Source organism: Coffea eugenioides, chromosome 9 (genome assembly GCF_003713205.1).
Source record: "Coffea eugenioides isolate CCC68of chromosome 9, Ceug_1.0, whole genome shotgun sequence".
NCBI lineage: Eukaryota > Viridiplantae > Streptophyta > Magnoliopsida > Gentianales > Rubiaceae > Coffea > Coffea eugenioides.
In genome coordinates, this window is record NC_040043.1 from 39,847,125 (window position 1) to 39,863,975 (window position 16,851).

General features: G+C 34.8%; 2 protein-coding genes and 1 long non-coding RNA gene across 4 annotated transcripts; 1 reads left to right on the forward strand and 2 right to left on the reverse strand.

Moving 5' to 3' along the window:
• Positions 1-76: 76 nt before the first annotated feature.
• On the reverse strand, positions 77-2,945 carry LOC113782554 (subtilisin-like protease SBT5.6). The gene is made up of 6 exons (XM_027328441.1): positions 2,854-2,945; positions 1,848-2,400; positions 1,405-1,502; positions 954-1,299; positions 124-337; positions 77-81 (listed from the first exon to the last, which is right to left on the reverse strand). The coding sequence occupies exons 1-6, from the start codon at positions 2,943-2,945 to the stop codon at positions 77-79; spliced, it is 1,308 nt and encodes a 435-aa protein (XP_027184242.1).
• Positions 2,946-4,770: 1,825 nt separating this feature from the next.
• On the forward strand, positions 4,771-5,717 carry LOC113782666. Its single transcript, XR_003469829.1, has 3 exons — positions 4,771-4,831; positions 5,030-5,144; positions 5,643-5,717. It is a non-coding gene; the product is annotated as an uncharacterized LOC113782666 (long non-coding RNA).
• Positions 5,718-8,927: 3,210 nt separating this feature from the next.
• LOC113783861 (quinone oxidoreductase PIG3-like) lies at positions 8,928-16,816 on the reverse strand. Of its 2 annotated transcripts, none has more exons than XM_027330103.1 (8): positions 16,722-16,816; positions 16,181-16,264; positions 15,796-16,068; positions 11,681-11,860; positions 11,492-11,573; positions 11,181-11,288; positions 9,381-9,542; positions 8,928-9,271 (listed from the first exon to the last, which is right to left on the reverse strand). In XM_027330103.1, the coding sequence occupies exons 1-8, from the start codon at positions 16,725-16,727 to the stop codon at positions 9,072-9,074; spliced, it is 1,095 nt and encodes a 364-aa protein (XP_027185904.1). In that variant the 5' UTR covers positions 16,728-16,816; the 3' UTR covers positions 8,928-9,071. The 2 variants fall into 2 exon arrangements, with proteins under 2 accessions (XP_027185904.1, XP_027185903.1); XM_027330102.1 differs by having other exon boundaries at positions 8,928-9,277; positions 16,722-16,814.
• Between the last annotated feature and the right edge of the window lie 35 nt (positions 16,817-16,851).

Genomic DNA, 16,851 nt, shown 5'->3' on the forward strand with positions numbered 1-16,851 from the left:
TAAAGAAAGTAAAAAAAAAATTTGTATAGATGAGGCGAAGAAGAAATAACATACTAACCTATGTGTCAATTAGAGATTATACTGAACAGGTGTAAAAACTAAAAAGTAATAGAAATGTACAACCTGTGGTCATTAGAGAAGATCTTATTGTAGCACTACTCCAATCAGGATGTATAGCTTTTAACAATGCAGCTACGGTAGACACATGTGGGCAAGACATAGAAGTTCCTGATGCAATGTTATACTTAACAACTCGATGATCTTGAAGAAGCTGAGTTGGAGGCGATGCCTCAGTCCACGCGGCCAATATGTTTAGTCCTGGAGCAGTAATATCTGGCTGGTAGAATGAAAGAATTCAACCAACTATTGTTAATAATATGAATATTTTGTGGAAAAGAAACTAATCAATTTAAATATTTGAATTTTAAAATCCATGAGAGAACTGTGCAAAACTAGATTGGAAAAAAATAAAATGAAATGGTTGACAAAAGTGTAAGTATTTTGGTTAAGAAGCATAACTATTCTTATTTTGCTGGATGAGTTAAACTTGTTGAGTTATAAGTTTTAAGGAATTGAGTAAAAGAGAACAGCTACAATTCTTTCTATTATGCATCTGGAAATGAAAAAAAAAAGATAACAGAATACTAAATTTGGATGAGAAAAACTTTTTTAGAGCACGGTATGTTAGCTTATTCCAAATGATAATATATCATTTTCTATGTAATAGACATGAAACTGTTAACGACACAAAGATTACTCATACCCTTCTCAAAATAGGGTGGAAGGAAGAAACACTAATATTTCTATGCAGAATAACACCTATATTGTTTTGAATCTTTTGAATTCCTTCCCCCCAAGTGCAAGAACATTGTTCCGTTACCAAATTATGGATCGCATTAATTTACTTCAACAATAATTACCTACAGAATTTTCATGTTAAACAGTAAAATTACCTTGAGAATATTTGGTTCAATTCCATTTGGACCTAGTGCTGTGAAAGGAGCCATAAATGGAGCTGGTCCAGTACCAATAATAGTTCTTCCTGGGAAAAGTGTTGCTGTTGGATTTTCATTATTCAATATATAACTCACTATTGTTGCTCTATCATTCTGAAGCACAGTTGTTCCAGGGAGTAGGAAAGGGCTTTCATCTACTCCTTTTCCGCCGTAAGGGTTGCCAAAAATGGCAGCCACTCCCCCTGCTCTTCTTACTTCCAATGCCTGAGAAATGAATCCTACCCAGCAGAAAACAACTTCGCCTTTAACAAGCTTTTTGGAAAGCGTACCAGGAAAGCAGCCCCTGTAAGGTTTGCTCATAAATGAGTAGAAATGGTGTATGTTATCCAAGGTGAAGTCTAAAAAAAAAAAGGAGTAAAGAAACTGAAGAAAGGGTGAAAATGCAAACCCGGTAGTCAGATTGGTGGTTTTGCCCGGGATTTCCACATCAACAGCATACACCAAAGGATATTTCTTGGTCTTCCTAAATGGCGTTACTGTACGCCCCTGTTGTGAAGATTAAAAAACAAGTTTTGATATCATATAAACAAAAATAATTTACCATGCATTATTGTTGGAAATGCCACTAAATTTTTTTTATTTGTGCATGTTGCAATTGATGGACAATGACTCTTCTGATTAAAGAAAAATTTTTTGGCAAAAATAATGAATGGCAAGTACTATATAGCAAATGATATAGTACACTTGTCACCATTTCTTTTACAGTTAGTGATCTTTTTGTTAACATATACAGTAAGTGTTCTCTGAGTGTGGCAAAATCATATTTTGAGGAAAGGTAAAGATCTAAGTGTTCATTTGCAATATTAAGATTGTTGGATTATCTTTTAGTACCTGAACAATCAGGCCATTTCCCAGAACAATTGTTGATTGAAATATTCGATCAATGCTACTAGCACCAACTGAGATGAGCCATGGAGCTACATTTGACACAGATGATGGAGTTGGCCCTGAATTACCAGCACTACATACCACGATGATATCTCTCTTCAGGGCATGCAATGATCCAATTGCAGTGCCATCTTCAGCATACGGAGAGCTAGTGTTGCTACCAATGGAGAGGCTAATAACATGAACACCATCCTTGATGGCATCGTCGAAGGCAGCAAGCGTATCACCGTCCGGGCATACTACTTCATCTAGAGGATCAGGTTGCCAACAGACTTTATAGATGGCTAGGCGAACAAGAGGAGCGCCACCAGAGGCAGTACCATTGGCGAATCCACCCAAGGAAGAAGCATTAGGAACTCTTCGTCCTCCGATAGTTGATGCTGTATGAGTTCCATGACCATTTTTGTCTCTAGGTGAACGGAATTCCATTTTTTCCTTAACAGGGCCATGTTCAGCCTCATAATGCTTTAGGTAGTATCGAGCCCCAATTATTTTCCTACAACATGTAATGAAATTTTTCACTTTTTTTTGCAAGATTATTTCATCTCTTCATCAGGCAATATTAGAACAATTCCACCCAATCCCCCACCCAACCATAAAAAATAAAGGAATAAAAGGAACCATCTATTAATTGGCAATGATCACATCTCAATTAAAAATTTGAAGTCATCAGAAAATCAAGCAAAAACTCATCTTGCAAAAGGAAAAAAAATGAAGTCCCTAGAAATTAACTGATGTGATTAGCCAATGCACTGAAGGTATTCATTTTTAATTAATATTCTTTCATGTTTGTCTCACTGAATTGTAGTGAGGAAACACAAATTGTGAAGAGTAAATTAATGCCCTATGGATCCTTTTGCTCAAAAAACAATGTTAAAGGAGCCTAGATATCTTCTTTTACTGATCATCATCATGAAAGTCGGCAATTTTTTCACAGCGGATTTTCTACTGATCATCATCATGAACAGTGATAATTGTGCATCTACTAATGGAGTTCCAATCGGCCAATGGCAGACCTGCCTCATAAGTATTGTTCTTCATTTTTCTTTAGCTATTTTGAACCTTCCTTTTTCCCAATTTATTGGTTTGGTTTTAGTTTGCGCTAGTGTTGCCGTTGCTGCTTCCTGGTGAGCATGTTGGTTTTACGCTTCGCTTTCCTTTGTTTTTCTCTAATTCTTCAAATATTTCGGAATTGCTGTCATACTGCTTTGTTTCTTATTTCTTGCTTGCTTTACTGTTTTCTCATGCACTGGTTCGACCATTTTAATTTTTTTCTGTCCCTTCTAAATTATTATCACCAAATCAGCTTCTCTTTTTTCTCTCCCATTTTTTTGTCACCTTTTCTTATTATCTCTTACATGATCATGGTTTCTTTGATAGCTTCTGTTGTTATTCAGTTCTGCAGTGTTGGACTTCTTCATACACACTGGTTAGTTATTCTAATTTTGTTCTTCTTTTACTCTTTTCTCTATATTCTATCCTTTAATTTGTACATCCTTGACATGCATTTTCTGATGCATTGTTACTTGCATCCTTGACCATCAATTGTTACTTTTTTTTGGACCACAATTTTTTGTGTGATCTTGTAGATCGCTCACTATTTTTTCATCTGGCTACTCACAGGTTTTATTTTCTCACCTTCGTTTTCCCTTTTTTATGTATAATTTCTTCCTTTTTTGCTTGCCATAAGTTTTCTGTTAATTCTTTTTTTCTTTTGGGAGCCACAAAAAATCTCTCTCGGCCTCTAAGAAGAGGAAATAAAAGGGTGTTCCAAAAAAAACAGGCAAGTCTCCTTAACTCGCTAAACAAAATCATGATCTGTTAATATTTTGTTTTGTTTTCTTATCACCTAGATTGACATGATTTGCATATCTTGAAGACTAATGGAGCACGAGAAGAAGGAAAGAATAGTTCAGTTTTTGGCAAAATGTTCACTTCAGGTTTGCCTTTGGTTTTTTTTTTTTTCTGGCATTTTTTTGCTAATCTTTCCTTGGCTAAAAGCAACAAATCACCTTTCCCCCTTCTTTTGTGTCCTTTGTATGTTATGCTTTTGGATTTTATTACAAAGGAATATATTCAACTTAAAAAGTATTGCATCTGTATGAACTGGATGTGTAATTTTGGAAATGCATTTTAGATGTTTAGTGCTTAATGTTTGGTTATTAATTGGGAAACACAATTTCTTCACTTCATGCTAATCCTTACGCTTTATTCTCATTTTCTTGTTCCTTATTGTGGTCTCACATATCCTATGATAGATTTGATGGTCTAACATATTAATTATCTATGCTCTCTCATAAGTTTCAAATGTTTGTTGTAGCTTGAGATGTTAAGATCTACGAATTCTTTTCTCAAGGTGAGCATTGTCAGCTCTCTGTCTTTTTCCCATAGAGAAAAGTTAATATAATTTCATTTTTTCTTTTATTTTTCCTAATAAATTGGATTTTTCTGATATTTATTTATTCTAAATTTTTGTTAGATGAAGGAACAAAGCAAAAAGGAGGCTAATTTTTTTCATTTAGCCTTAAAGGCATGTTTTGATGTTTTAGTGTTCTCTTCATTTTTTTCTTAGCATTTTACTATAGTTTTCTGGTCACTTTACCCTATTTACTATTCTTGAAAAAAGTGGAGTATGAAATTTTGTGAAGGTACTGCATTTCCTTTAGATTTAGAGTCAGTTTCTTTAGTGTATTACCTATTTTAGTAAATTCATCAATAAGAGGTTGCAAGTCTTCTTTGGCTACTCCATTCCTTTAAGATCTTTAGTCCAGGTTCAATAGCATTTGTTTTCACCCTATTTCATTGAAAGTTATGATTACTGATGAAATCATTATAAATTTTTCCAATTCATAAAATTGGGGAATATTACAATTCTGATCTTGCAGGTGAAATATTACAAATTTCCTCCAACACTTTAATCAGATTTTGTAAGTTTTTGTTGATCCCTTATTTAAAACAGGTTCTATATGGTTAAATGTGCTTTGCTGCATCCTTCCCTTTCTATTACTGACTTCTTCTTGTTTTTCTTGCCATATGCATATCTCGATTTTTCCCATGTCTATGAAGCATCAAAACACATGTAAGAAATTTGAGAAATTTTTCCCTAACGCCTTCTGATGTTATAGGTCGAAATAATAGAAATATGTCTGCAGTTTGTCTTGCCTATGCCTTATTCACATATCTTGCTCCAAGAAGATTGTCGACCTGCTTCGTTGCTATTCTATAAATGGTTATACGCAGGTAAATCGCTACTCTCAACTCTTGTATCTGTTTTTAATTGCTAATCTCTTGGAGAGGTCTTCTATTTAAGATTTTTCCCCATGAGTGCGAATGTGTAATCTTTGTCATGGTGCAGGGTTTTTACCCATAATATTTTGATTGGTCTATTTGTTTAGACAAAAGAAAAAGTGTGAGGTTGGATATTATATAGGTGCAATCTTCTGATGAGTTTTTTCCTTCAGCCTTCTATTTTATCAAAATACCAGATTTTGAACAAATGTCATGAATCAGAAAAGTCTATGCTCAATTATAGATGGTAGAAACTGAATGTGAAAATTGGCTCTAATAATTTGAAATTCACTCCTTTAATTCATTAGTGAACAGTTTGATAATAGTAGCCTTCCTACTTTTTATCATGCAACTTATTTTAGATGGGTTTTCCTTCTGGGTTTATATTGTGTATGGCATGTGTTTTTAGCAATTAAAGGATTATTATATGACTAATTAATATGTTAACAGGTTAGACAAAATAAGTTAGAGCGGGACTAATTGGCAGTGGAGTGAGAGGAGTCTTAACATGGGAAAGAACAAGCATAGAAGGCCTGTTAAAGATTTATCAATTGACAGAGCAACTCCGTATGAACTTCAACTAGATGCTGCCTAAGATATATGTAATTTGGTGATAAAACACTGCATTCTGCTGAATTATTTTGGTGGTTCTTGATTCTCATTTTGCAGAATTTAAGTAGTGAACTCTACCACAAATCCTTGGAAGATGCTGCTAAGGTATAATTTGTTCATTATCTTTCATTTGCTAATCACCAGATAACATTTTGTTCCATGTGTGTTTCTTGTATTAGGAACAAAAAGAGGTTTACTTGAAATATCACACCTAGATAATCAGTTATTACAAAAATGGCTGGTCTGTGTGTCTATCTGTTTTTTGCATATGATGTTTTGATTTGGACAAAAGATTAAAATGTTTAGTATATGTATGTCTGTGTATAAAAGACTATTACATGTGGAGAGTTTATTCCTAGCATGTATTTAGAGACCATTAACAGGTATAAGATTAGGAAATTATGGCTGCATATTTGCCCAATGCAGTAGTTTTGCTAGAGAAGTTTTGCTCAGTTATACTTGGCTTAGTGTCTTTAGATCTCAACATTTTACTGTTGCTTGGGTAAATATTTTTGCTTTAGGAATCAGTGTTTTTTTATTGCCTTGAAGACTGCAGGAGGTAAAAAACATTTACTCATGTTGATATATTCACCAAGATTTATTTCTGCCATTTTTTGGGAAGTCATTTGCTTTACGATCTTATAGAAGAGATTTTTATTATGGCTATAGCACAACGTATGGTAGCACAGGCATGATGTGGACATGATTTGCTTCAAAAAAGCAGATTTTGTTTGGGAAAAAATCATATGATTTGCTTTAGTATTTGTATTTAACATGTATCTGCATTATAGGAGTTGAATTTTTTTGGAGATTTTAATATTTCAGATTCCAATCTCGGTCCTTTATGTTTTGCATTGTGGTTAAGTAGAACCACCCAAAAGAAATAAGAGGTTTAGCTGGTTGAAATTCATCATATGCAGAATTTGATAGTTTTCTTTGATGAAAAAATCTAGATTTGTTTTTCTTTACCTTTTTCCGATTTTTTCAGTTGGATTTTTCTTTAATTTTGGTTTCTTAATCAATTTGGATGTGAAACTTTGGAAATGCATTCAGAATTCAGATGTTTAGTGCTTAATGCCTATTTATGGTTTGGCAAACACAAGTTCTTTGCTTTCTGCTAATCCTCAGGCTTTGTTGCTATTGTTTTGCTTCATATTGTAGTTTCACACACCCTATGCTAGATTGATAATAGGTGGATATAATGAGTGGTAGTAGTGCTGATGTGTTAGTCTAGAGAAATTTTTAATATAATTGCATTATTTTCAGTGCTTAGTCTAGAGAATTTTTTAATAAATTGGTGATATTGATAGTAGGTGGATATAATGAGTGATAGTAGTACTGATGTGTTATGTTTATTGTGGTAATTTACTGATAAGAATTCAGTTAATTGAGTTTTTCTTTTTTTTTTTTTGGTTGCCTGCCACGGTATCCAGGGCTTTGCCCTGACTAATCCGTTGGTCGACCCGGGTCGCACACCTGGCTGTGGTGGGTGAGTCTCCCAACAAGGATAGCTGCATACGTCAGGTTTCGAACCCGAGACCTGCTTAAGCGGAACCAAGCTGCTTACCACTTGGCCCAACCCCAGTTGGTAGTTTTTCTTCAACGAAGGTAGGAGAGAGCGAAGAATGTTAATTTGGGAGGGATGGAAGAAAATTTTTTTTAAACAAGAGCAAAATGTTTTATGCAATAAAAAATGTTTATGTTTAATTATTCTTAAAACTATATCTATGTATCATTTCTGTTTCTTTCATAACGAAAAATTAGAACAAGTGTTTCATTCTATTTATGTCAAAGAACACCAATTGAAGAACAAGAACGTTACATAATGGTCCTTAATTTACATGGTTTTAGTATTTCTAGGTAAAAAGACGTTTGCCCAAGAATGAGACGTCTTAGCTAGCTACTAGATTCTGAGCACATTTTAGAATTGGGGAAGTGAATTGTCATTTTGTTTAAAAACTTTAAATAACCTTTTATATTTCTGTATCTGTATAAGAAATGGTTTTGTTTTTGTTTTCAAGTTGTGTTTTTGCTCGACTAACCTATTTAATATTATTCATTTTTAGGTTAATTGAAGTGGATCGTGATGAAGCTTGAAGCATTAGTGATGGTAATTCTGCTAAAAGCTTTAAGATTTATTTACGCCACTCAAAATGTTTAGATTTGATTATTTAATCTAAGATATATAATTTTGTCAACATACACAGTGAAAGCAGATTTTTCCTTTCTTTCAAATTTTGTTGTTCTTTCATAAATAGCTAAATGTGAAAAATCTTCTTCATGTAGTTCATTTTTTTTCTTTTCTTTCACATTTTCTGAATTTGTTGTCTCACGCTTTGCCAGTCATTTTCTCGATATTCAAGGCATACAATGATGCTTGGCATAGAAGATTATTAACCATGTGGCTGAAATTGTTGGAGACAAATCAAATGCCTAAATGGCAATTTGTTTGGATAGAGTATGCAATCATAGTGGTTTGTTTTAATAAGTTCTCATTTGATGTAGGATAATGCTTGACTGCCATCAGCAGATTCTGATAATAATTTTGCTTTGATCAAAATCTGAATTCTTTTCCCTTTCCCTTTTTTCTGGTTTTGTCAGCTGTTTTTTTTTTTTTAATGAATTTTAACTGTTCCTTTTTCCCCCTGGGATTTTTTTTTGGCTGGTTCTCCGTAATCGCTTTCTACATTTATGTCATATATGTTTTAACTTTTCAATTCCCCAGACTAGAAACTTGCACAATGTTCTCTGAAAGTTCTTTTTCTCCTTGTATCTGACTTGATCAGAACTGAGGATTACGGGCGAAGTTTAGTCTCTTAGTTTCATTGGAGGAGTATTGTTGATTGCATGTTGATATTGGAGTATTTTGTGGTGAAAACCTTATGGCAGAAGAAGTTATTTGAGAATTTGAGGTGTCCAAAAAGCACTACGAAACAAGACTATAGTTAGCTGTTCAAAGTATAGGTACTTTTGGATCAGTGTAACTTTTTATTGTATATCTTGTTTCCTCCAAACGTGATTGATATTTACATTACTAATGTACTTTTGGATCAATATAACTTTAGTTCTATGTCTTATTTCCTTTGGATAAGATTGAAATTTACATTCATAGAGCCAATTTCAATGTAACTTTTATTTGTTATTTATCTTTCATTATACACTACTGGGCATCATCGAGCAGACTCTACAATTAAACACCGCGAACATAAACTACAAAAGCCACCACAATTCACCATAAATATGGGATCTTTACAAATAGAATGAAAACTAGGTGTTATCAGGAATTAGCAGGATCTTTCCTAGATTGCCATGTTTTTCGATCAACCTATGTGCATCAACAGCTTTGTCGAATGTGTAAGTCCTGCCAATTATCGGTTTGATTGAACCTACTTCAACTAATGGCCATATGTTCTTCTTGACTAGCAGAAGTAGCCTTGCTTTTTCAACCAAATGTAAAGTATTTAAGTCTGCACCTGCCAACAGTAAATCAAGTCATTTTAACATGTATGTAAACAATCTAAATGCAAGTGAGAGGACCCATTTGTTTCTTGTAAGAAAATTCCATATTAACATTACCCATAATTTCAAGTTCCATATCCTCAAGCGCCTTGCTGTTGAAATTTACGAATCCCCATGGATCTTCAAATCCAATTATTATCAACTTGCCACGGTACGCGAGGCTTTTGATATTCTGGTTCAAAAAGTTCACTCCAACACAATCAAGTATGTAGTTGACCCCTTATAAAGGACATATGCCAAAAGAACCAACATTAAGTTAGACTCAAATGCAACACGAAGAAGGCATACACAATTGCTCAGGGAAGCAAAACAAGATTCACATGTTTAATGGTCAAAAAAGAACTACAAAAAGAGTGGAACAGAAATAAAACATGGCAGCTTCACAATATTTTTCCTATAATTTTGTCCATCTAAATTATATGACCTTGCTTCATTTGACATTTTCTAGTTGTATTGTGTAGCGGTTCTCCATTAATAAAACAGATTACTATAATTCAATATCGACCTCGACATGAACAGGGAATGTAACACTCCAAATTCCTCAATTATTATTTTTCCTATAATTTTGTCCACTGAAAGCAAGGTCATATACTTCATTGGCACCTCCAATTTTAAGTTAAGGTCTGTTTGATAACATATAAGAGTGCTAAAACTCAACTTTTTCAAATATTCAGATGTTTTGGGTGTTTGATAAATAAAAATCCATCCACTGAACTTGTTAAGCGGTGCTGAACTTCTGTGTATTTTTTTCAGCACAAGAATCGTAACTGAATGCTAAATTCTGATAAGAATCAACAAAATTACTTCAACTACCTTATCTTATCTACTAAATCTATCATTGTTTGTTAATTATGTCTACAATTCTTATCTAATTAAACAATCTGATATTCTCTATTCAAAATTCTTATCTAATTAAGTAACCGGATATTCTCTATCTAATGGTTGTCTACTTCTCTTTTCTCCCTTTTTAATGACTTTCACATCTTCTCCATACTTCTCATATAATATATTTCATCTTTTTTATTAATTTGATTTAAAAAAAATATTGTCATTTTTATATCTAACAATTTTAAACTAATTAAATCATCGGTTCTATTTCTTTTTTGGATGAAAAGATATAAGGGCAAAATCATAAATTTCAACTTATTAAGCATTCAATTATAAATGTTTATCCAACAGTATAAATAGGTTCAGTATTAAAATTCAGACATTCATGTATTTCTTTTCAGTGCTTAAAATTTAGCAAATTAATTGTTTAAGTTTTCAAATTTTAGATTCAATTTTATCAAACGGAGCCTTACAATCTAAATGTTTCAATTTAAAAAAAGCAAACTTTGTTCCCCAATTGATGTTATCCTACCCAAAAAGAAGCAAGTTGAATCATACCATGATTTCTGTAGCTAATTGAAAAAAACACGCAATCCTTTTGACTCAATTATCAAAGCAATAATCAAGACTAGTGCGAAAGGCATGCCCAAATGCATGCAAAATAATACACAAAAGAAAGTTACAAGAAAAGAATTGAGGGAGTTGTCAAAAATTATCATAGTTCGTAACTTATCCTCGATTATTTTAAAAAAAAATTTGCATGAGGGCAAAAAGGAAAGGCAAAAGTGGCAACACCGATGCCCTTGCTCCCATGGTTGACATGTTAAAATGGATAGCCAAATGAAATAGAAGAAATTGAAACGCTGTAGGCTCCATTGACAATTGTTCAAGTTCCGTTTCTTGACTCGTTAGTAAAGTTGACATCAACAGCCTTCCTTGGACCAAAAAATATTATAGATGAAAGTCTGCCAAAAATCACAGTAAAACTAGGAATGCAAAGATTTTAAAGTCCAAAGAAGACACCAGTACCAGCCCCATTAGTTTCAGCTTTTACACGTTGAGAGAAATCCTCCTCCTTGTGGTTAATGCAAACATCAGCTCCTAATGCTGCACAAAGTTCAACCCTTTCCTTGCTTCCTGGTAGCCAATAAAAGAGATAAATTACTCAACAACTAAAATTTTGGCAATTTTGCACTCGAATAAATGAATTCTTCTTCAATTTTAACAATTAGAAATCTATAAAATGGTATAATGGTATCAGTAAATAATCATATTAGATTCCTTTACATACAGCAGATTCAAGACAATCTTATTAACAAGTCAAACAAGAGCAACAATACCTGCGGTTGCAAATACTTGACAGCCATAGTGCTTCGCAATCTGAATCGCCAATGTTCCAACTCCCCCTGCTCCTCCATGTATCTGCAACTTAAGGAACTCAAACTTCTCATTTTGCTTCAAAAAAAGGAACGAGGAAAAGCCAAGCTACACAGACCAAGGTTTTGAATTTTGATGACATAACAAATTACCAAAACTTTTTGACCATTGGTAAGCTTGTTCATGAGAAAAAAACAATGCCAAATGAGACATGCTGCACGCGGCAAGGCAGCAGCAGAAGCTAAATCCAACTTTTTTGGAGGTGAAATGATATGATATGCAGGTACAGCCACTAAATCAGCACATCCTCCTCCCTGAAGGAGAGCACAAACCTACAAATAAAATAAAGTTATGATACAGACATGTAAAGATGATCTACCATCACAAATGCATTTTAAATTAAAACAAAATTGGCTTAGAAAAAGACATTGAGCTGCATTTGGAGAGAGCCAAGGTAAAGCTAAGCTACTTGAAATCAAGTGACCTTAATTCATTGGATCATTTCCCTTTTTTTAACCTTTTTACACAAGCTAAGCAGCATTTTGAAGAAATAACTACTTATCCATATCCAACACTTTTTGTTATTCAAGATCATGATATAGCACATTAGCAACGTAAAACCAACACCCTTCTTGATAGAGATAAGTGCAAAAATCCACTAAGGTTTATAGGAGGCGTGGAAAGGATGTGTCACATGCCCAAGCATTGATTTGGCATGTTTTTGATGACAAGGAACCACCTTGGAAGTTGGTTCGAATCATATTGAGTTTGTTTTCTGATTTTCACCAGCAGGGGTATTTTAGTAATTTAATTAGCTGCAGGGATTTTATATTTATGCTAATTTTTTGTTTAGTAATTATTATTGGTAATTAGTATTTTAGTTATTATGGGAATAAGAAAACTTAGATTTATAGCTTTTTACTAGAATTCCATTCTAGTTAGGAGCTCTAAGTAGGATTAAAGTTGGCTTTGTTCTAGTACCTATAAATAACGACTTCTCCAAAAAGAGAAGTCAAATTTTATCGTTAATAAAATTTTTCTGCGGACTTAATGTCTTTCTTAGGATTGTGTGATACATCCTAACTTCAAGTGTGATGCCTAAAGATTCCTAGAATTACTAATCAAATTTTCATCTTCTTAAGCATATTGTCTCATCCTATTCCTAGTTGCTATTTTAAATTCCAGTGAAATTCAATATCTGAGCTTTCCACAAAGCTGTTGTTCCTACCAAGTCTTCATGCTGCATCAATTTTGGTAATCAGAGCCAGGATTTCCCATGACAACAAGAAGTGGGTTGAATTTTAGGAGTTGAATACAGACAAGGAACGGGATAACATCATTAACCTTCTCTTGAAGAGGGTTGCTGTGTTAGAAGACAAAAGTTTTTGATGTAAATTCTAATACTGAACAACAGGAAATTCCAGAATCTAGAGGCAACAATGGGTCCGGATCTGGGGCCAAAATCAATGGAAAGGAACCAGAGCATCCCGAACAGCCTGAAGACAACCAAGACTGAATCTGGTAGGAGTGAAAATAGATTAAATCAATCTTTTGGAAGACCACGAGCTTCTCTTCTTGACATGGCTGATGAGATTGTTCAATCGGCAAGGCAAGGGAGACAAGCCACTTATGATTTGGCAGGAGACATCACAAAAAAGGCAAGAGTTGATATTCCTGATTTCGATAGAAGAATTGATCCTAAGGTTTTTTCTGATTGGCTTGCTACTTTGGAATGCTATTTTGATTGGTATGATATAACTGATGAGAGAAAGGTTAAGTTCGCTATCATGGAACTTGTTGGACGAGCCCAATTGTGGTGGAAAAGAGTCGAGCATGATCTTCGACTTGCTGGACAACTAGCCTTGATGTGGGAAGAGATGAAGCTGCATTTGAAGAGAAAGTACATGCCTCTATATTATGAAGCTGATCTTTTGATGATATGAATAGCTTAAGGCAGGAGGGAATGACAGTTGCTGAGTATATGAACAAGTTTGAAGAGCTGAAAATTCGCTGCAGAAGAACAAAAAATTCAACACAAGCTTTATCCCGATTTAAGTTGCGCTTGAGGCTTGAAATTCGCAAAGAATTGATAGGACATAATATCTACATAGTTGATAATGCATTTCAAGCAGCTCTTACATTTGAAAAGAGCCTGCGACAGACACTAATTAAGAGGTTCAATACTCAAGGCGGGGAGGTAGTTCCTAAAAGATTTGCTGCAAATAGCAAGCAATATATATCAGTAGCAACTCAAGCAACTTCCAAGCCTGCAAAGACAAAAACTAAGGCTTCCAAAATCGATGAACTAAACAAGAACAAGCATGCACGTTTCAAGTGCGGTTTGAAGGGACACATAGCATGGGAGTGCCCGAACAAGAGAAACTTGCACATTGATGCCGATTTCGGAGATAAAGAAAATCTAAAGGTCGAGGAGGATGAAGGTGCTGATGATTTGAACGAGATGGCACGACTTAATGTTGGTGATTTGGAAGAGGAAGAAGAAGACACTCGTATCTCTCAGTTGTGAGGCATATATACTCACAAAAGAAAGACTGACGAAGAACTTCAATCTTTCAGAACTTAGTTTGCTATGGACAAGAAGAAACTAGAAAACTCATTATTGATGGTGACAGTAGCATGAACGTGGTTTCAGAGTCTATTGTACTACGGCTAAAAGTTGCCTACGGAGCCACATCTTGAATCATACAAGGTTGCTTGGATCAACAGTAGCTCTATTCCGGCAATGAGACATTGCTTGATGTTTATTAAACATGGACCTTACAGTGATTCTATATGATGTGATGTTATTCCAATGACTGTTTTCCACATACTTCTTGGTCGACCTTGGCTATATGACCAAGATGTGGATCATAATGGGAAGTCGAACACTTATGCATTCAAGTTTAATAACCACCAAATTGTCTTAAAGTCTATGAGTGCTGAAACTATAAAGAAGTTTCACAAGAAGAAACCAATCAAACAAGAGAATTCAAGGGTTAATGAAGTGATCGAGATGAGGAAGAAGCCTCTTCACATTTTGAGCAACAAGCAATTTGAAAGGAAGAGCAAGGAGCAAAGAGTTATCATGGTATTAGTCTTCTAAGAGGTGAAAATTTCAGTAGTTGTCAACTCTGAAGAAGCGCCTCCAGAAATTGTCAAGCCGCTGTCCGATTTTTCTGATGTAGCTCCAGAAGATTTGCCACATGGACTACCACCCATGCGTGATATCTAGCATTAAACAGATTTCATACCAGGTTCTCAACTCCCTAACTTGTTTGCCTATTGCATGAACTCAAGTGAATCCGTTGACCTTAAGAGACAAGTGGATGAGCTCTTGGACAAAGGACATATTCAAGTCAAACTAAGTCCTTGTGCCATGCCAGCTTTATTGATTCCAAATAAAGACAGAACCTAGAGAATGTGTGTGGATAGCCGCACAATTAACAAAATAACAATCAAGTATAGGTTTCCCATACCTAGACTTAATGATATGCTTGATATGCTGGCTGGTTCAATTTAAAACACCAATATGTGAGATAACTCATTAGCATGCATTCTATTGCATCTTTAACATCCTTTACTGCTTCCAAAAGCATAACTATATGTGCCCCCATTTAGATTTTTATTCAAAACCGAAATGAAGAATAATGGTTTTACGTCAACCATATTCAAAATATACATAGGATAAAACAGATAGTTACTGAATTCCCATACGTGCAAATACAGACTTCAAACTACTTTATTGATCATTACATAGAATTTAATCAAGATACTGCATCTTTTCTTCTGTTAGCTTCTGAGAATCAGAAGATTGTAGATTAGGCGGGTTCTAAAAAATAATTGTTTGTCTACCTTACTCTCTCAGTCAAGATGCAATTATATGCAAGACCAACAAGTCTGTTGTGCTTAATATCTTTAGTTTAATATGAAGCTGCCTTATTTATGCCCTTTATTCGAGTGGCTTCTTTCTTTGGAAGACTGCCAAGGCCTTCCCATGTTTGAATCCGAGAGTGAATGCCCTGCCCGACATTCTTGTCAAAGCATCAAAATTAGAAATACAAAATGATCAATAAACCATCCAATCCTATGTCTTAAAATTTCCTAATTCTATTGAGTAATGAGCAAAATATCATAATCCTTAATATTATGACTAAGCCTTCTTAGAAAAACAAATTTCACGGCGCTCTTCTTAGGCATTCTTTTTAAATTTCTGATTTTGGGTACAATAAGAATAAAAAAGTAACTAGATAATGGAAAGGGGACTAACCTCATCACCCTGCTTCCATCCGGCCACAAATTTCCCGGTTCTCAATATTTTCCCAGAGCATTCCATGCCGATAGGATATTTCTTTGAGGCATCATTTTCATCATTTTCGTCTAATCGTGGCCAAAGATCCATCCTGTTGAAGGTGGTGGCAGCAACCTGGATCAATACTTCATAATCCCCCACTATGGGGGCATCCACCTCTCTAAGGGTTATTACTTCAGGGCCTCCACACTTGTCATAAAATACAGCCTTCATTTTGTTACTTACACCAACCTAAACCACCCCCCCCCCCCAAAAAAAACAAACAGAGAGAGATTTAACCAATTTTCATTCAAATCAAATCAAGATAATCCACTAAATACATCAGCATAAAACCGATCAATACTTCATTATCCTTCACAACGGACTCATCCACCATTCTGGCGGTCAAAGCCTCAGGACCGGGTAAACTTTTGTTAGTTATAGCAACCTAAAACCAAACAAAAAGAGATGTTTCAACCAAAACACCAAATCCAAAAAATCAAATCAGCATAATCCACCGAATACATGCGCAAGAAACCGATATACATTAACCTAAAGCCCTCAAAAAAGAGATTTAACCGATTTCAACCAAATCAAATCAAGAAAATCCAGTGAATACACAAGGGTACAAGTCCATGGCTCAATGTCCGAATCGACCCGGCCGAGTCGTCACCAGAACTTCAGCTTACACTCCACAACCGGTCCGCCATATCCTGGAGACGGTAGACCCGGTGGAAACTCGTTCAGACTCGGAAGATTCGAGCTGATTCGACTTCAGGAATCAAAAGACCGGCCGAGTCAACGCGTATTGACGCATCAGATATCCATGAACGAAGACTTTCACCACGATTTTCAGAGACTTTTAGGGTATAAACAAATAAATAAAAAGGAAAAATAAAACTTACCCGCATCCAATTTATGAGAAATTGCGCAGAAAGACAGAAATAACGAATCAATCTTTAACCCAAAATTCTCTCTTTGAAGACTCTCCACCGAATAGCAACTGCACGGCAGAGATTCAGGAGAAGGAGAACG

Coding starts and splice junctions, on each gene's coding strand:
- LOC113782554 (XM_027328441.1), bottom strand. CDS start 2,945: ATGAAGAACAATACTTATGAGGCAGGTCTGCCATTGGCCGATTGGAAC. Junction 2,401..2,853: donor ACTGTTCATGATGATGATCA/GTAGAAAATCCG, acceptor TACATGTTGTAG/GAAAATAATTGGGGCTCGAT. Junction 1,300..1,404: donor ACCACCAATCTGACTACCGG/GTTTGCATTTTC, acceptor CAAACCTTACAG/GGGCTGCTTTCCTGGTACGC.
- LOC113783861 (XM_027330102.1), bottom strand. Junction 11,574..11,680: donor CCAATGGTCAAAAAGTTTTG/GTAATTTGTTAT, acceptor CTTAAGTTGCAG/ATACATGGAGGAGCAGGGGG. Junction 9,543..11,180: donor AGCTGAAACTAATGGGGCTG/GTACTGGTGTCT, acceptor GTCCTTTATAAG/GGGTCAACTACATACTTGAT.